General features: G+C 33.6%; 1 protein-coding gene across 2 annotated transcripts in view; it reads right to left on the bottom strand.

Moving 5' to 3' along the window:
* The window catches only part of TMEM135 (transmembrane protein 135), a 286,760-nt gene that overhangs the window by 84,705 nt on the left and 181,010 nt on the right, over positions 1–21,045 (bottom strand). For both annotated transcript variants that reach the window (XM_074304681.1, XM_074304682.1), the window contains exon 6: positions 16,672–16,718. In XM_074304681.1, the coding sequence (XP_074160782.1) occupies positions 16,672–16,718 (47 nt within the window). The remainder of the gene's footprint in view (positions 1–16,671; positions 16,719–21,045) is intronic.

Raw genomic sequence — 21,045 nt, 5'->3', positions numbered from 1 at the left:
AACTATTTTCCATCAATATTTTACTGTTTTTTCTCTTTGGATATTAAAAATACACATTACTGGTAAGCTTCACTGATTTTTATCACATATGTAACTTCACTTATCTCCCAACTCTGTCTATCACTGCCTAATGTCCTTTTTACATCCTTCTCTTAGAATAACTTTGTATCACAATTAAATTTTCTGTTTCTCAAAAAATAATAAATTTTTCAGCTATCATAACTTTAATTGAAGAGATAAGATAAGGCTATGGAAATGGCTGTTTTATTTGCAGTCTGGCTCTCCCTTTGTAACTAGAATACTGAGCTTAAATTACTTCTTAAATTCATATTGTGATACAATAGCAAAAATGAGGCTTATATCTAGATCTCCTTTACCTTGCAGACAGTTTCCTCTCAATGTGAAAATAACTGTCAAAGTATGATAAGAAACACACAAGAATTTATGGTGAAGGTAAAGAAATCCACATTTCAGAGAAGTTCATTTATACAAAAAAAGAGGAGTTTACCATCAAATTCTTTGGGAGTATCAGAAAACTGTTAAAACAAAAGATAACTCAAAGTGTTAGAAGGGTTCGTCTTTACAGAAAAGGCCACTGTTTTAGCTTATACTTCCTTATTTTTATATTGTGCCTAATATGACACCAGGAACATTCCTGATATGTCAAATTAAAAATACTAACCTCAATGAAAATAGTGAAGACTATCAATAAATGTAAAAAAAAAAAAATGGCAATGAGAAGTCAGATAAGGTAACAGAATGATGGTAGAACCAGAAATAAGGTGAGAATTCAAAAGTATAATAGATCTAGAAGTCATCAGTATAGGCACAATAATTAAAGTCAAAGAAATTACGATTTTAGAAGCAATGCAATTTAGAGGTAAAATGAAACTATATCTAGGCACAAATTGCCAGACTACCAAGATCAATATAAACTAAAAATCTGGGATTCTGCAGGACAATAGAGTATTATTTGAAACTAAGCTTTAGGGGATTAAAAATAATGAAAAATTAGTATTTTTATTTTAAAGAAACAAGGATAAGCAAATAGTAGATACTATGATTTTCTGAACCAACCAAATTTCTAGCTAGTCATATTGTTTTTATGACTAAAACTGTAAATTCTAAATTTTATGCCAAAGCTTACAATTTCAAATGTATTTTATTATTAGTCAGTCACATGATACATTTAATAAGCCAGAAACAATCCAACTTTCTACAATGTACTTTCAAATTATATAATTGAATTTCACACAAATATCACAGTAGAAAAGAAAAAACAAACATTATTTACAAATGACTAACAATTTGGGCAATTATTTTTCAACAACATAAAATTTTAATGTTAAATAGCACAAGTCTATTTAAAAAGGTTAAATATCCCTTAACTTTTACATGGAAAATAATTATTATTTTAAAATGTTTCCCAAAAGGCATTTACTTATCCTATAATTTTTCATTTTATGCTTAAGTAAAACCTAATTGTAGCTTGTGAATTTGAATTTTTATGGTCACCCATTAAAATCTCCACTATACTAGCAAAACTATCCAAACTGTTATTCTAATTAACTTCAGGTATATTTATATAATATAGATCTCTTTATGTCTTGCATGAGCAAATTTTCCCAAATAATTCTATCAAATAACTATAATTCTGTATCAATGTACAAAAAGATCCACATGTGATAATCTTTACAATATAAAATTTCTTCTTGTAAAACATATGCTTAAAGAGAAAATAAATGAAATTTATTTTTTTCTTGAAATAGCAGTCACAACAATACAACACATATGCTATATTAAACACTATTACCCATTTTTAAGTGGCTTCCTTAAAATTCTTGAAAAAAAAATTTAAAAAAAAAGAGAGACCATAACCACCTAATCACAAAGTAATTTTATTGTCTTTTTTAGTTGGTAATTTGGTCACAGGAAAGTAATTCCAAAGATTTCAAATGTTAAGAATATAAATATCTTCAAACTAAGATATAATTTTTTAAATTCTAATTTTCTCAGAGATGGTAATTTCTAAAAAGTTAATTATGTGTAACATTTTATGTGTAACAATTATGTGTAAATATGTGTAACAAAAACTGGTGTTTATACATTAATACACAAATAAAAACATCTAGAGGACTTCACCATCTAAAACAATTCTTCCATTTGGACTGCACAAAATATCATCCATGACAGTGACCAATACCTTTGCAAAAAATCAGAAAATCCTTGAATAAAAGTATCACTGGTTGTATTTATCAAGGAATCTTGTATGACTTTAGCGTATGTATGATACACATTTCATTGGAGGAAAATGTATTCAAGCCATGTTTTGCTCTCCAAGTTATAAAGTTTAAACAATCAACATACATTAAATATACCATGGTCAATGTGGTTGTGGTTCATTTGTGAAACGCTCTGTACGCCATTCTCATATTAAATGAAATTCCCTTTTTAGGGAGATGGCTATGTTGATTTCATCAAAAGTCTGAATATTATAGCAACAGACTATTTTATTTGCGTGTCTCAACAATCTTGTGAAGTATAGATTATATGGGTATTTGTATCCTCATTTTACAGCTGAAGAGACTGAGAGGTTAAATGTGACCAAATGTGAACAAATGGCTTATTTGTGACATGGTCATAGAGTTAATGTCAAGGTCCAGACTAGAAGTCATTAATTCCAGATGTCAAGTCTAATTATGTTTTTATTTTGCCATGATGCCTCACCAGGGACTCTAGCTCAATCATTTTCATTAGATTTTTCTTAGCATAACAATCATACCCAATGCTTACAATGAATTTCTTCCTCATCTATCAGGATATATATCTGTAGATATCAAATATTTACTTCTTAGTTTAATTCAAATGAGAGTCAGAAAAATTGGAATTTTAGATTTGGCTTTACTTAACTTATGTGTGATCTTAGACAAGTCATTTAACTTACCTACATTTCAATTTTCTCATTTAAAAGAATGAAGGTGTTAGAATTGGCAGTTTCTAAAGTCTAATTTCACTTCATAATTATAAAATTCTATGCAAGAATAAATATAGATATGTTTCATCTGAAGTAAAAATTTCACAGAATTTTCAGACCTTAAAGAACTGATTAAATGATTTTTTTCAGTATCTGGAGCCTTGAATTCAAGTCAGTTTCAAGTTGCAATCTCATATTAGATAGTAAATTGTATTAACAAGACAGTGAAACTGTTGCCATTAAATAGTAGAAAAACTGAGAACAAGATGCCTGGAGCTACATAGAGAAATAGTCTAGTGTAGAATCAGGAGATTTCCAGACTAAAAAGAAATTCCAAAGGCATTAAGAAGGATGTTATGATATAGGCTGCAAGGGCAAGAAATCAAACACAACAAATAGGGAAAATCAAGAATCAGGAAGAAGAAAAAAAAAAAAAAACACATTTTATTGTCCCCAATGTTGTCATACAGCAGGGCAATCATTTTTGCCATTCATTTTCAATTTTTGAAAAATTTCATTTGATAAAGCATGTGTCAAACCATATATATAAAAAGAGTCAGTGAAGGTCTGCTTCTTTTACAGATTACAATGCAAGTTGCTCTATAAACAGAGGATTCCTGTATTAACTATAAAAACAAAAAAATCACCAAAAATTTTAAGCTACTTATGTTTAATCATTTAAAGTCAACTTTTAGTTTTTATTTTTTTATGTATTTATTTATTTTAGGCTTTAGAAAGGGCCACTTCTTTTGTATAACAACTAAATAGTAGCACAATTAAGTACTTAATAAGGTCCTTTAAAATGATGGTAATAAAAGACTTTTTGCAATTTGACCTTTTTTCCTTTATAATCATCAGTATCAGTTTTCTTTCTAGTCATCTATGACCAAGACTATATCAAAATTATTCATCCAAAGCAATATGATCCCAAAACACTCAACCTAGAAATTTGTAAACTAGTATAAATTAGGAGCTTGCAGATTAAAAACATCCATGGTCAGCAATTCAAAAGTCTTTATGGACCTATTTTTAAAAGCATATTATCAGCCTTTAAGATGAAAAGGTAAAAGAAGCTGGTTTAGAGAAAGCTATCAGGGCTTAGTAACAACATTCAAGCACTTGAAGAGAGAGTGTATGAACAGCTGTTTTCTGTTTCCAGTGAGGATAAGAAAAGATGTAATCAACTTACACTGCAGTAACAGAAACTTAGGGTAGATGACACAAAGAATGTCTTTACTCTTAAAGAGTTGTGAGCCACTGGAATGTATTGTTAAGTGAATGAGTGGAGTCAAATTCTCTGACAACAAACTTCTTAACATTACTATGCAATATTCAACTCAAACACTATTAGGCTATATTTTCAGTCGATCTATATCAATTTTATGCAGCTATACATGAAGGGCCTGAGGAAAAGAAAGAAATACCTCATCAAAAAATGTGTCTTTCCTTTCTCATTAGCCCTCTTTTGTTTTAGGTTTTACAAGTATCTAAAAAAAAACAGCAAAAAGATTTCATTGAAATTTGGGCCTGCAATTTTTAAAAAGATAATGAAAAGCTTTATGTAAAAGTAAAGAAATAAGAAAACCTTATATATCCTATATCAATAATACAATTTTACCTCCCAAATCTAATGCACACATCTCAAAATCTTGTTCTGATCAATTCTTTTAATATTTCTTTATGATCTTTTTTTCTAATAATTTGGTATTTTGTCATTACTTCAAATATAGAATTGTTATGTGTATTTCCCTCCAAAGTCAGCTGACGAGTTACCTTTTCTTGGAAGATAGAAATAGCTAATAGTTTTAAGACCTTTGGATCAGAAGAACAGTATCACTTCTTTTATAAATATTGAGAACCAACCATATCAAAAACAGCACAGAAATATAATAGAATAACCAAATGCAAGTTGTTCTTCCCAATAATGATAAAAAAATAGCTGGAAGTTAAGATTGCAACTGTTTCTAACTTAAGAGCTTAGAGCTTTTGTGACAGGATCAAAGGGAGAAATTAAATCTGTGAAGCTCGATTGCTTTTCCATCATCTGATTTGTAATATCAGCCTTGTTCTGAACAGTGCCTTAGGAGCTCAAAATCATAAGGGTTATGTACCACATTGTTGGTGATCAAATCACTTCAGAAAGCATTCCAGGGCAGCTGGGATATAGAGGTCCCACACAACTACAAGCAACTTATTCTCTAAGGCCTGAGAACCAAAAGCTATTCTTCCCCTCCCTCTTTTATTCCGCATTTTAAGGATGACAGGAACATGATAAACAGCCAAAGCACAGTACCCATCAATGCTCTGCCAGGACAAAGAGGCTTTGTGATTGACAGAGAAAACTTTAAAAAAGGAGGAGACCCACTTTTCCTTCCTCCAGGGATGGCTCTGGATAGAGACAGCTGAAATTTTAGAACTTAAAAGCTTCTCTCATTTCTGCTAGCTCACCTTGAAGGTAAACACCTTTGGTTCACTGACTCAGTCACATATCTGAAATAGAATCTGTGTTGAAAACTGATAATGGTGGAAAATATATTCTCAGTCTGCTTTACAGCTGTAACTTTTGCCCAATTTCTCTGTAGGTGGTGTATATCTTTTCTGACTTAAGCCATGAAAAAGAACATGCAGGTATGCCATTTAGAGTATTCTGGCTGGCCCTTTCCTTTGCATTTATCACCGTGGTCTTTGTAGCACCATCATCTGTGCTTCTCCTCTAGTACTAGATTATATGCTATCTGAGAGCAGTAGGGTTCCTGTTAAGAGTGTTTTTTTAAAAAATAGCTATCACCTAGCATAGTGCCTTCAGCATAGATGACATTCAATAAATGTTTGCTAAACTGAAATGAGAATTGTAAACTGGGAGATAATATATCTTGAATTAAGAGGGGATTTCAATATATTTCAGATACTTTAAAGTATCTTCTATTCCTAAAGATACCTGGATATAATGCATACATTAAAAATCAATTCTTAATACATTATCCCTATATTTGAAAGAAAACTATTGAAATGATTGATTCAATGTCTTTCCAAAAAAAAAAAGTAAAATAATATTAACACAAACATATTACAACAATCAGAGTAAAAGAAAATTATCAGACTTGCACTTAGCAGCCAAATAACAATATTCAAAAAACAAGTCAGAATTTAGTTAAAAAGGCAAAACATTAAAAAAATAATAATAATAATAAACACCAGACTGAGGGTAATAAGGCCTGGGTCTTAATTTCCAGTTTGTCATTAAATCGCTGTGTCATGCCACTTAACTTCTTTGTACCTGCTTCTTCATCTATAAATGATAACAATAATGTAAAAGGCGGCAAATTAAAACAAACAAACAAACAACAACAACAAGACCAAATCAGAACTCATTAAATGCAGTGCTCACTGGCTCCAGATGACTGATGACTAGAAATACTACTTTATTTTAGTAGAGTGATGGTGGATGATGGGTGTAATGTAGTATGTCAATTAATTACATATGTCAATTAATAAATCTATCAAAGGCATGGGAAGTACAAAAAGTCCCCAATCAATTTGAAAGGGATAAAAACCCATGGATGGAATTAAATAACTACAGAGGAAGAAATAAGGAAATTCAGTCATGCCCTACAGGGCTTTATGTAAAATAAAAGGCTAGTTTAGAATCTGAGCATCTTAGTGAAAGGCTAGACTAAAAGAAAGCAGTCCAGCACCTCCTGGGAGGGAATCACTTAGCAGGGGGAGAGAGTGATAGAGGGAAGTGGGGAGAGAAAGAGCCCCCACTTCTCCTTTCTACTCTTTATGATGAGAAGAGGACCATGTGAATTTCAAAAGGTAAAAAAGATTTTAGATTTCCCATAGGTACCCTAGCAGCATCCCTGGAAAAGTTGACAGCAAAGTCAAGGAAAAAAATTGCCATACTGAGGAAAGGTAGCTTCAGGACTCTACAGTAAGCCCATCAGAAAACCCCACTATGTTTTAAGGAAACTTCATAAGAACATCACAAAAGATTTCTAGGGCTAAATTATCTTTTTGCCAAATATACTCTCTAAGCTAAGGTGTTTATACTTTGGTAAAAACTTGTTCTGGCTTTGTCAGGATATTTTGTACCAAACATTTTTTATTATCATCTTGGTAAATGCCCTTTTTCTTTTACTTTTTTTTTTTGAATAAATAATAGCTTTTTATTTTCAAAATACATGCAAAGATAGTTTTCAACATTTACCCTTGCAAAACCTTGTGTTCCAAATTATTCTCCTTCCTTCTTCCACCTCCTCCCCTAAACAGCAAGTAATTCAATATGTTAAACATGTGCAATTCTTCTATACATATTTCTACATTTATCATGCTGCACAAGAAAAACCAGATCAAAAAGGAAAAAAATGAGAAAAAAAAAGGAGGCAAATAATAATTAGGTGAAAAATATTATGTTGCGATCCACATTCAGTCTGACAATTCTCTTTCTGGATGTAATGGCTCTCTCCATCACAAGTTCATTGGAAGTGCCATAAATCAACTCATATGGAAAAGAGCCACTTCTATCAGAATTGATCATCACATGATCTTGTTGCTGTGTATAATGTTCTTTTGGTTCTGGCTCACTTTACTTAGCATCAGTTCATGTAAGTCTCTCCAGGCCTTTCTGAAATCATCCTGTTGATCATTTCTTATAGAACAGTAATATTCCATAACATTCATAAACCATAATTTATTCAGCCATTCTCCAACTAATGAGCACCCACTCAGTTTCCATTTCCTTGTCACTACAAAAAGGACTCCTACATGTGGTTCCCTCTCCCTCCTTTATCTTCTCTTTGGGATACAGACCCAGTAGAAACCGTGCTGGATGGGCAGAATGGCTCTCCAGAATGGTTGGATCAGTACATAATTCCACCAACAGTGTATTGAGTCCTACTTTTTCCATATTCCCTCCAACACTTATGATTATCTTTTTCTGTCATCTTAGCCATTCTAAGAGGTAGGTGTATAGTGGTACCTCAGAGTTGTCTTAATTTGCATTTCTCTGATCAGTAGTGATAAATATTCTTTTCCCAAAAGTTAATAAAATCTGTCTGGTTAATTGATATTAAATAGTAAATAATGAAGAAAGCACACCAGGAGGCTTGTTGGCTACATTAAAAGAAAAATCACATCTCAAGACCCAAAGATGAACCCTAAAAACACTAATAGGAGAAGTTTATTTTTTGAAGAATATAAAAGTACTCATAGATCAGATTTGTTTTTTTCCTCAAAATTTTTTGCCTCACAGAAAATCTAACACTAAAGCTTTTCTGCAGTCTCTAGAGTTTGGAGATTATCTTAATAGGATTTCCCAAAACTCAAATATCAATATAAAGATGTTATATCAAGTCTCAGAGTAACTTGAATAATTTTATGGTAAGAAACAGAAATCAAAAGACTTTTTACTTGAATCTAAAGTAGTATGAAGGCCTTTCTCAAAGTTTCTTTTCCTTCTATTACATTGACTTTTAAAATACACTCTAAAAATATTAAGGAAACCATTAATGGTTATTCTCATTTGCAAAAATATCAGGCTCTGACCAGATAATTCCTGCAGTTTTCTTAAATGTGCACCATATAGCAACAGCAATAAGAAAAACAACAAAATATATGTCTTAGACTTTAACCAATGAAAAGACTGCTAAATATATACTTTCCTCCCTGAAAGTCTTTCATAATATAGTAAATAATTTTAAAATTTATACTAGTTTGTACTAAATTTGTGCTATATGCACTTTTCCAATATTTAAATTTAATGAATTAAGACATTTCTTTTGTGAAACAACTATATATAGTCTTAGAATTAATTACCTTGACAACCTATCTGGGACTTTAATTAGATAATTATGAACAAATTGTTGGATTTTCTAGAGGTATAAGGAGAGAATTTCTATCTAAACTTGTTGTAATTACATTAAAGATATTATCATACTTTGTAATGCTATTCATTTTTTTCCAATTAATGTTTACTTTTATTTTTAATATCAGAATCATGAACAAATTGTTGGATTTTCTAGAGATATGAGGAGAGAATTTCTATCTAATATTGTAATTACATTAAAAATATTATCATACTTTGTAATGCTATTTAATTTTTTCCAATTAATGTTTACTTTTATCTTTAATATCAGAATCATTTCCCAATAAATCTCCACCCCTCTCCATTTAAACTTAATACACAATACACACACACACACACACACACACACACACACACACACACACACAAACACACAATTAAGCAAAAACCTAAAAAAAAAAAGTTAAGAGCCAATAGGTAAAGCTAAACAGAATGTGCAAAACACTACACTTAAAGCTCCCACCTCTACTTAGAGAAGGGAAATGTGCTGCTTTCTCTTTTCTCAAGAACTAGTAATGATCACTGTAATTAATAAATGCTTTGACAAACTCTAAATCTATGAGTTTATGACAATTATATTCAACAGGGCCTACATTTTTGACATTTAAGTCAAAATTATATTGATTTGCAACTTATACATTCTCAATGATTACTAACTGCTCAATTGCTCAAAATAAATATACTATGTTTAAAATGATCTAACTTTGAAAGATTATTCACACATTTTTTTACATATCAATATAAAGTTATAAAATGATTCCAATAGATTAGCATTTAAAAACTGTAGATACTCTCCATTTTTCTTCATTGTTTTTGATTTTGAGAAGCAATTGGGATTAAGTGACTTGCTCAGGATCATGTAGCTAGGAACAAGTAATTATCTGAGGCTAGATTTGACCTTAGGTCCTCTTGACTCCATGGCTGGTGCTCTATCCACTGAGTCATCTAGCTATCCCGTGCTGTTTATTTAAAAAAAAAAAAAAAAATCAAAACTGCTTGGGAAGAATTTGTGATTTCATTAGGGTAAGAGACTCAAACCATTAAAAATCTTTCCCTCAACTACCACATATCTACCTGTGACTCAATAGATAAGTCCAACTGAGTTGTCTGATGCACTAGGAAGTTAAATGAAGTCTCTTATTTATACAGGTAGTAAGAGGCAGAGATGGATTTGGAATTCAAATCTTATCGACTCTACAATACAATCATTATTCTATTCCTTTCATTGTGCAGCTTCTGATTTTCCTCAAAATACTTTCATAGCTATTTTCCAAAAAAAAAAAAAAAAAAAAAAAAAAAAAAAACTTTCTCTAAAACAAAGATATTTTTGTCTCTAAAACAACAAATAAAATCCAAATAAACAACAATGCCTTTAGGTATCTTTCTAATTGTTTTCTCTCCAGCCATAGATTATGTCTGTTTTAATTACTTAATAGTAAACAATATTCTATGCCCAGCTGTCAATTATGACAGGTCTATACATACAAATCAAGTAATTAAATCGACAATTTGAGATTATTAAGGAGAATGTCTAAGACAGTGATGTTGAGGAAAGGTGTGGAGTTAGCCTCTACTCATCATACTAAAACCAAGAATATAATGACATAGATATATGCTATTTTATATTTTTATTTTTATAAACTATTTTCCCTATTTATAGAAATTTGTGGACAGATTTCCTTAGAATTATTATAACAATCCCAGACACTGATCCATGAGTTGAAATTCAAAATACTCAGATTATTGTACTTTGTAGATAAATTAATGATCTTCATAATCTGTCAGTTTTAGAAAATAATTTTGGAACACTTTCTTCAGAAGTATGGATAAACTATGGGTTTACAGCATTTGATACAATGAGATAGTTGATGTCTTGCTTAGTTTTACTGATGTAATTTTTTCCCCTTTTTAAAATTCTTTCCTCAATTGAAAATTCCTTCTAAAATCTTCACAAGGGTACATTTGTAAATGAAGATGCTATACAAAAAGATGTTAGTTACTGTTTTTTTAAAGAAAAGAGTTGAAACTAAAATCTCAGGTCTTTTTTTTCAAAAACATAACCTATTCCCACATTTCTCTTCAATGACATTAATTTTCACTTTCCTTCCTTCTCTGACAATAAATTTTGCTGCTATAGTACAATTCCTCTTCCTATCTGTAAACTTTTTTCATTTACCTCCTCAAAAGTAGGTATAAATGCCATTTGGCATTTAGTTATTATCTTCCCCTACTTAAGCAATTTCTAAAATTTTTTGAACAAACATTATGTCAAATTCCTGCATTTACTCTGAAGTCCAACCCATAAGGATCAATTGTTCTGTCAGCCTTTGCCTGGCCAAATGGTGTGAACTATCCTGAAGGGTAACAGTATCCTTTTTCACAGTAGGATTTGGCCTACACATTATAATGCTTTAGGGATGGCAACACTTTGTAAATGATTTTATTTTTTGCAAAAATCTTCCTCTAGGTTTTATTTAAAACAAACCCTGTCAGGGGTATTAGTAACAGTGAAAGTGTTAGGTTTCTTAGAGAAGCAATCCAGCAAGCTACCTGTGAGGTATATAAAGACAAGACAAAACAGTTCCTGGCCTTAAGAAGCTTAGATTTTTATTTATCACATGATTCATTGTTTTTGAGGTCCCTTCCAACCTTCCAGGATTCAACAACCACAACTTAGAACCTTCTTCCCAAGGACCCATTGAATGACAATTTGAGGGCTCTGGACTATGGTTGCAAGATTAGGAACTTTGACCCAAGGTACTCTCCTAGCTGCCACTTCATTCATTTTTGGCCATGCTTGAGGCTTCCCCTTTCCTCACAACTTTGCCTCTAGGATTTGTTTGTCAGAAACCTGGGATATGAACTCTGTAAAAGTTCCCTTAGTTGCAACTATCTAGAGCTCATCAATCACATGCCAATGCCCTATCTAAGGACTCTATCCTGTTGCCAAGTCACACCTTGGAACTCTAAGCTCCCCTAGAGCTCTCTCCATCCTAAACCAGAGAACTTCCTAACCTTAAGTCCTAGGATAAGAGATGTTACCTTCTCACTGAACCCTTAAACACAAAAACAAATTAAATCTGAGTACAAGTCAACAAGCATTTGCTAAATCCCTAGGACTATGCTGGATCCCCAAGTTAGGGATATAAATCAAGACAAAACAGTCTCTATTCTCAAACTTACAATATAGTGGAAGGATATAACATTCAAACAATCATGGGTAAAGATAATTTGGGCCTTCAGAAAAACATCTGCATATTATTAACTTATTATCCTTGGTATTATGAAGTTTACTTTTTAATAACCTGACAAAGTGTAGTAAACATAAGACATAATCTAACTTTCTAACACCTCCCAAGTAGAAACTTTCCTTCCTGAATTTCTGAAAAATAATTCTGATCAGAAAAAACACAAATCCAAATAATGCAAAGGGTTTCAATATCATCCCAATAAAGTTTCTGGGTAGAACCAGCAGAGAAACTCTTAAAGATAGCTGAGACCAAAGGTCATTTTATTCTTGACCCTTTCTTCTATAATTAAAAATGCAAGGGCAATAATAGTCTATTTGGTAATGGAGACATTCATTAAGAGGAGATAGATTATAAAATTTCAGAAACCACTGAACAGCTGCAATAATGTTCAGTCACAAGTGCCTAACAGAAAATACTTACAATCTTTTTACCATCACTCTGAGTTTAAGATCTCATATATCTTGAAACTTTGTTTTAGTCTATTTCTCCATGAGAGAAAAATACTCCAGGACCTCCCCCCTATTTATATTTGCATAAAGTTCTTCTTCCAAAAAAGGAAATTAATTGAAAATTCAATCAAGCAACTTCTACAAATATTGGCTGGATTTTATCAGATTACAGCAGGTAACTTTTTAATAGATTTTAATAGGTTTGTTTAAGAAGGAAAAAAGTTCAAAAGATAAACACCAAATGTAGTGACTAAATTAATATCTTGGTTGCAAATATATTTTTTCTTGTTATTTGAGGAAAAACAAACTGGGCCTTAGTAAGGAATGATAACTTACCAATTCTATGAAGAAACTGTTGAGAATGCTGCAATAAATACCATGAATGGAGTCCATATGAAAGTCACAGGGTCTCCTAATTGACAATTACTTTCTCACATTTAGCCTCCGATGATACTGAACTCTCCATTACTTAGGAAAGTAAACTTTCTTATCAGCAATTAATAGATAACCCCCAACAATGTGTCCCTCCCAACTTTGTAGCTATGTTTGTCAATGGCTTGCAGTCTCTCTGAGTTCTGATATTTCAGCTACCTACTCTTTTTAGATAGTTAGAATTGACACAATATAACATGTCAGTGTTTTTCTTAAATTATGGTATCCAGAGCTGACCCCAGTTTTCTTCTAGACACAATCTAGCCATGATAGTATGAAGCAGTACCATCACTTCCCTCTATGCTTCTCCACATATCCTAAGACTATGCTAACTCCTTCCCTGCTCTTTTCCTACTCACACACTCCAGTACCTCAACCTCCCCCTCCATAAGACACTTGGCAAGGGATTGGTTAACATATGTTAATCCAAGCACCTACCACAGGTCCTGGCATATGGAAGGCCTTTAAAGAATGGTCCTTAATTGACTCATGGTTGGATGCTCTGGTAATGCTGAATGCTTGCTATTCTTACTTATTAAGACTAATTCCTCTATTTAATCCTCCTTATCTCCTTTCCTTCTAAGATCTTGCTTTAGCAGTGTTTCTTTCCCTCTCAGATATCTTCAATATTTTCTTCATGGTCCTCTTCTCATAAGCCATATATGCTCACGTTGCACCAATCCTAAATAAGCTTCTGTTGTTTTTTCCAACTTTTTTAGCAACAAGTTATCTGATTCCTCCCACTGATGGCTAAACAGCTGTGAAATATCTCCAAAATCTATACTTCCTTCCCACTCATTCTTCCCACAATCCCATGTACTCTGACCTCCATTGCCACCACTATGCTAAAATCACTCTCTTAAAAATCACTAGTACTTAATGCCAAAACTAATGGTCTCTTCAGTTTTCATTGTCCTCGCTCTTTCTAATCATACAACACTGTTAAATACCCAATTTCTATTTCTGGATAATTACTGTTCCTTTAATTTCCAAAATATTACAACTCTTACCTTCTTTCTATCTAGCCTTTATCTAAATTCTCATCTTCTTCCATGAGGTTTAATCATCATCTTTTTTCTCTTTTCCCAAACTATGTTTTCCCTTTTTCATTCTCTTAGTATATCTCTTTATGTCTGGCTCTCTTTTTTCACTATCTTTAATTCTATGTCTGACTCCCTCCCTCCTTCCCTTTTTTTCTCCATCCCCCTCACATACACGCACACGCTCACGTGCATATGATCTAATCTATCATCAAATTCTGTTCATTTTCTACCTCCACAATATTTGGTCCATACTCTCTATTTTAATTGACCTTTCCTCAAGTATAGAGCCTTCATTACCTCTACCTGCATCCTTCCAATAACCTCCTATCTCCCTGCATTTACATACTCCACCTTTCCAAACCTATTCTTCATACTTTTGTGAAGCAATATTCCATATATGCATAGAACTGGTCTTAACATTTTGCTTAAAATGCTTACAAAGTTTTCAAATATCTACTGAATAAAATACAAAATCCATAGCTTGGCACCCAAAGCATTTCACAATCTGGTACCTCTAGACTCTGTGTCTTAGTCATAGCTCATATTATTACTCTCTTGCATCTAAGTCAATATTTCAGCCATTCTGGATTATTCATTCACTGTAGCGTGCTGTTGTCTCCAGAAGCTGCCGATTGCTCTCTGGGAAGAGATCTGCTGTGTCAACTCAAATCTCTTGGACAGATTCTTCTTCCTGTAGAGAACCGTTGTCTCCAGACAGTTGCCGTTAACTCTTGTCCAGAGAAGTGACTTCCCTTCCTGCAGAAAGGCGAGTCAAGCCTGATGTAGCACAGAGACTTCTTCTATCTCTGGAGTGCTGTCCTCTTTTATCCTCCCAGAGAATGGGCGTGGGATAATGCAAGGGCTTCTGGGAAGAAGTACTCCAACCAATGAGCTTGCTCCTCTTAGAATTCCTAAGGTGTAAACTCCCTTTAAAGGCCCAAATCAAAGGTCTGAGCCAGAGAACTGTCAAGTCAACCTAAGTTCTCACCTTGTAATTGTCCAGACAACCTGAATTCTCACCTTGTCACTGTTCAGAAAACCTGAGTTCTCACCTGGTAATCCTAACATCTCACCACCCTATAGTTTTTAACTATACTTTGCTCATGTTATTCCTTGTGCCTATAATAATTCCCTTATTGTCTATTAAATTCTTGTCATTCTTTTTTAAAAGTGCAACTCTTATATCACCTCTAACATTAAGCAATTCACAACTACATTTCCCTGCTACTTCATAGCCCTCCATTACCAGCTAGAAATCACTATCACTGTCTCAGACCTCGCACAGTACATTTTCTGAACTTTTATTAATTTATCATTTATTTCAAATCCCTGCAATAAATTATCAGATACAAGAAGAAAAAGACTATGTCTCATCTAGACTACATCTTTATTCCCAAATATCTAGTGTAACATGCATTTATATACAGACTAAATAAATGTTTGCAGAATTATTTGTAAGGACAACATATAATATCTGAAAACAGGTTTCATGGGAGAATTTCATTTCTAAGATTTTAGCAGTGTTGGACCAGATAGTTAACATTCTAAAAACAGCATCTCTTTTTGCAATCTTTGGGAGAAAAAAATGTTAGTAAGACATTTAATGATACCCATTTCTTCCACCCCAAATCTAAGGTAGTATTTCTTTATCTGTTGTAACAGTTCTTTACTCTTACATATGTTATTTCAGGTCTTCAAAGTTTTATGTAGATCATAAAAAAGGAAGAAATCAACTTTCATTAATTATTCTTTGCAACTCTTACTTTCATTTTATTAAGAATAGGGACTCAGGGGCAGCTAGGTGGTGCAGTGGATAGAGCACCAGCCTTGAAATCAGGAGGACCAGAGTTCAAATCTGGTCTCAGACACTTAACACTTCCTAGCTGTGTGACCCTGGGCAAGTCACTTAACCCCAGCCTCAAAAAAAAAAAAAAAAAAAAAAAAAAAAAGAATAGGGACTCAACTTTATTTTGCCCTAGTAAGAGAAAAACATGCTCTATACATATTAAGGAGGAAAAAGAGTGCAAAAAATTATTTGGGGAAACTTTTTGTTGTTTTGTTTTCTTCTCAAATATGCAGGTAATATACAAAGTGGAGAAAATAAACAAATTCAAAAGGAAAGACAAAGAATAAGTTTGTATTATCTTTATCTATAACTTGTCCTAAAAATGATTTTATGTCATATATCTTCATCCTAATAAACATAAAGAAAAATATGATCATAGGTTTTATAATTGGAATGGACATTAGGGATATCAAACACTGGCTCATCATTTCAGAAATGGTGGCTAAGTGATATGCCCCATATCACACACAGCCCTTAAGTTACAGAGCCCAAATTCAAACTCATGAACTCCATCTTCAAATCAAAATTATATTTTCCATTTTATCATGCTACCTCTCCCACACTGTTAATAACTGACATGCTTTGGGAATTCAATGTAAGAGAAAAGCAAAATCAGTATACACTACCATCTATACAAGAGATAATTAATCATTACATATAAGACATTAAATTGTTTCAAATTCTTAATTTTTTCAAAGTAATTTTGGTCTTATTTGTATAATTTTTTCACAAATTAAAGTCACAAAATGAGCCAAAATATCTTGGTATTTTAAAGCATTACAAATAGTAATATTTATTATAAAGAAAACATACCTGAAAAAGAACATGTACATAGCAGCTGTGATGCAGAACAAAAGGACCTATAACCAGAAGAAAATAAATTACTTGCAAATAATGTTCAAGCGTGAACATAATCATTTATATATCTCTCAAAAATGAAATAAACAAAGGATTTGGAATAAAGAGTTACTTCTAGATTTTATCACTGACACAGTTATTTTAAAACATGAATTTGTTTTCTACTTTCTATTCAAGCTTAAAATATATAAAAACAGGGAGTAAATTAAAAGAAATTAGGTGAAGTTAAGCTTTGATAATTCATTATGCCAAGATGGCAATGTAATAGTTACAAAAAAGGCCCAATAAGTGATGTCCATTAGGTTGAAAAGAACCTTATGTTCCTCCAAAATATGAAGGAAATGATGACTTTATAATACATTGTTTCCTGCAATAGTGTTTGTATAACTCTCAGGAAATACAGTGCTACTGCTGTCATCACCATAGCATGTAAGAATTACATTTTAAAAATAAATAAATAAATAAGTCTCACCCAATTCAATAACAAAGAAATGGAGTCATACCATAATGAATACCTTTTAATTTCTTATCACACTCACACATATTCCAGAAGCTTACGTTCATAGGAATTTGGAATACTATTGACCAATACCTGTCAAAGACGATTATTACAGTTTTGTTTTGTTTTTGCATCTAAAACACTTAACATCTACATCCTGATGTCTTTTTGAGTTGGGGGGGGGGGGGGAGAAGGACCAAGTAATTGGTACAAGATCCACTACACAAAGAATTCAGAGTCAACAGGGACCTTCGAGATAATACGGTACATTTTCTTTTGAAGAGGAAATAGAGGCCCAAGGAAATTAAGTGATTTGCCCAAGGATACACTGGTAGTAAGTAGAGGTGTCCACATCAGAACTCTCTGCCTCCACTTGCAAGTTTCTTTCCTTACACTGTGGTGGACCTTACTATCCAAGCCCTACATTTCTCAACCCACTCTGATCTCTAGCCTTCCCCTCTCCCCAACTCAATGATTTCTCTTTTTGTCCTGACATCACTTTCCATTTCTCTCACCACCATTCCTCTCTTAATTGGAAAATCATAAGATGATAAGTCTTAGAGCTAAGAAGAGTCGTTATACATTCCTTAGTGTAGAGGTCCTTAACTTGGGGTTCATGAAATTGTTTGTTTAATACTTTAATAACTGCATTTGTATTTCAATGTAATTGACTTCCTTTGTAAACATATACTTTTTTATACATTTAAAAATATTATTCTGAGAAGTTACCCATAAGATTTACCAGAATACCAAAGTAAGTCATGGTACAAAATGTTTTTAAGAACCCCTACTTTAGAACAATCCCTTCATTTTGCAGATGAAGACACTAAGACCCAGAGAGATTAAGAGATTGCCCAAACTCTGAAAGACATTAAGTGGCAGGGCCAGTATTTGAACACAGGTCTTCTTGATTTCTGTGTTACTAACACATCTCTGTATAAACTTTCTACTTCGTTGCCATAAGGATTTCCTGGGAAGGACACTTTAGCAATGCAGAATTGCAACTACTAAGAAATTTAAAGTTTTAAAAGAGTTGTCTGGAATATTAAAAGTGAAGCAACTATTCCAGAATCATATAGCCAGTATCTGTCATGGAAAGTTATCTGAACCCACAACTGTTGAGGCCTGATTTATTGACTAAGTTTACTATGGGCCTAAATTTCGAGACAGAAATAACTTTATTCAGAACATGGCTATCCAAAAAGGTAAAGGTCTAGACTTTTAAGTGATAATAATGATATGAACTTATAGTACTTCAATATGAATTCAAAATGGAAAAGACATTAAACTATCTTACAAATTGTAGACACTGTGGCAGGTGACAGGAATACAAAGACAAAAGTGAAACTGTGCTTGCCACCATGGAGCTAAACATTATACATGTCTGTAGATAAGTGCATACAGGATATATCCCAAATAAATATAAGTGATATTTTGAGGTAACAGACATTAACAACCTGGGGGATGAGGACAGATCTCCTAAGGGAGGTGATACTTGAGCTGAGCCTTGAGGTTACAAGAGGTGAAGATGAGGATGGTGAACAATTCAAGTACTGGAGATGATGGATTAGGCAAAGGCACAAAAACATGACGTACATACAAGGAGCAGAAGGAGAGCAGTTTTATGGAACATAGTTTGTGGAGAGAAGTAATATGAAATCAATCTGGAAAAATAAGCAATGGGCAGTCTGTGAAGGCCTCCAAATGTTCTGCCCAAGGGCTATGGGAAGTCACTGAAGCTTCTTAAACAGAGCAGCAACACAGTCAAACCTATGCATTAAGAATACTAATGTGGACTTCCGGCCAAGATGGCGGCCTGGAGGCAGACAGCTGCTTGAGCTCCTCGTTTTCTCTCAGAACTTACTTCATGACAAGCCTCAGACTTAATGCTTGACCCAGAAAGAAATCCACAAATAATCACCAAGAGAAGACATCCTTGAAAGTCGCCAGAAAAGGTCTGTGTTTGATTGGGGGGGGGGGAGGGTCAATCAGACTGGGCGCAGACTGAGGGCAAGCAGCCAGAGCGAGACAGGCAGCTCACACAGCTCAGACCAGAGGGGGAGGGGTACGATCTCTGCCGTTTCTGTGAAAAGACTTTTTCCCCAATGTAGATACTCCATCTTGGCAGCAAGCCGGGAGCAGTGGAGAGGCTGTAAACACCGGAGGTGAAGATTAAAACCCCAGAAAGCCAGCATCTCTCAGAGCCCGGCCACCCCCAATCCCCACCTGGACTGACTCGGTGCTTTCTCGGAGCCTCAGAGCGCAGACTCAGTACAGTCATTGCTGTTCTGTTAGTGGCTCTCTGCTGCCCTACCCCCAGTCTGTAGAGGAAGCCCATTAATACCATCCAGCCCCATCCCCCGCAAAACAGACCAATTGTTTCTCTTGTCAGTTTGTTTTCTTTAATTCCGCTCTTGAAAAAATGAACAAAAAATTCAAAAGAGCTCTAACCATTGACAGCTTTTGTATGGAGAGAGAGCAGACTTCAAACACTGAAGAGACTAAAAACAGACTGTCTCCAGATGAATCCCCTAAGAGGGATATGAGCTGCTCCTCAATACAAAAGAATCTCATAGAGGAAATCAAAAAGGCTCTCACAAGAGAACTGAAGAGAAATGGGAAAAGGAAAGGGAAACTTGGCAAGAGAGCCTGGAGAAGTCATCCCATGCATTCAGAGAGAGAGTGGATAAAGAAATCAAATCATTGAGAAACAAGATTAGTGAGCTGGAAAAGGTAAACAACTCCAAGGAAAACAGGATTAGTGAGCTGGAAAAAGACATCAGCTCTCTAAAAATAAAATGGATAAAATGGAAAAAAATTCCATAGAAGATAAAAACTCAATTGGACAATTACAAAGAGATATAAAAAAAGTGATTGAAGAAAATACATCATTGAAAATTAGACTGGAACAAGTAGAAATGAATGACTCAAGGAGAAACCAAGAGGGAGTCAAGCAAAACCAGAGAAATGAAACTATTGAAAAGAATGTCAAGTACCTTACCAGAAAGATAACAGACCTGGAAAACAGATCCAGGAGAGACAATTTGAGAATAATCGGACTCCCTGAAAAATGTGAGGAAAAAAGAGCTTGGACACCATTTTCGAGGAAATTATCAAAGAGAATTGCCCAGACGTTCTGGAAACAGAGGTAAAATAGACATTGAAAAAATTCATCAATCACCTACTGAAAGGGACCCTAAAATCAAAACGCCAAGAAATATAGTGGCCAAGTTCAAAAACCATCAGACAAAGGAAAAGATATTGGAAGCTGCTAGAAAAAAGCAATTCAGATATGGAGGATCCACAATAAGGATAACCCAGGATCTAGCAGCATCCACATTAAAAGAACACAGGGCCTGGAACATGATATTCTGAAAGGCTAAGGAACTTGGTATGCAGCCAAGAATAACTTACCCAGCAAGAATGAGCATCGTTTTCCAGGGAAGAAGATGGACATTTAACGAAATAAATGAATTCCATCTATTTTTGATGAAAAAACCAGACCTACATAAAAGGTTTGATCTTCAAATACAGAACTCAAGAGACTTCTAAAAAGGTAAAAAGAAATCTTGAAAACTATACTTCTGCCAAAAAAATATGTAAAGAACATATGTACAATTTGTCTTAGAAACTAGAGGTGGAAAAGATATTATATCATAAAAAAGTGTAAAGTGGTGGTACTACATCTCATGAAGAGGCAAAGGTAACCTATTATATCTGAGAGAAAGAAAGGAGGGAGATGAAAATAGTGTGTATCAATAGACATATTCGATTTATGGTGAAACTTCTTCCACTTCATTGAAAAGTGATAGGGAAGGAGTAAGCTAAGG

Source organism: Sminthopsis crassicaudata, chromosome 3 (genome assembly GCF_048593235.1).
Source record: "Sminthopsis crassicaudata isolate SCR6 chromosome 3, ASM4859323v1, whole genome shotgun sequence".
NCBI lineage: Eukaryota > Metazoa > Chordata > Mammalia > Dasyuromorphia > Dasyuridae > Sminthopsis > Sminthopsis crassicaudata.
Note: the sequence above shows the minus strand (reverse complement) of the source record. Positions and strands in the feature narration are given on the sequence as shown.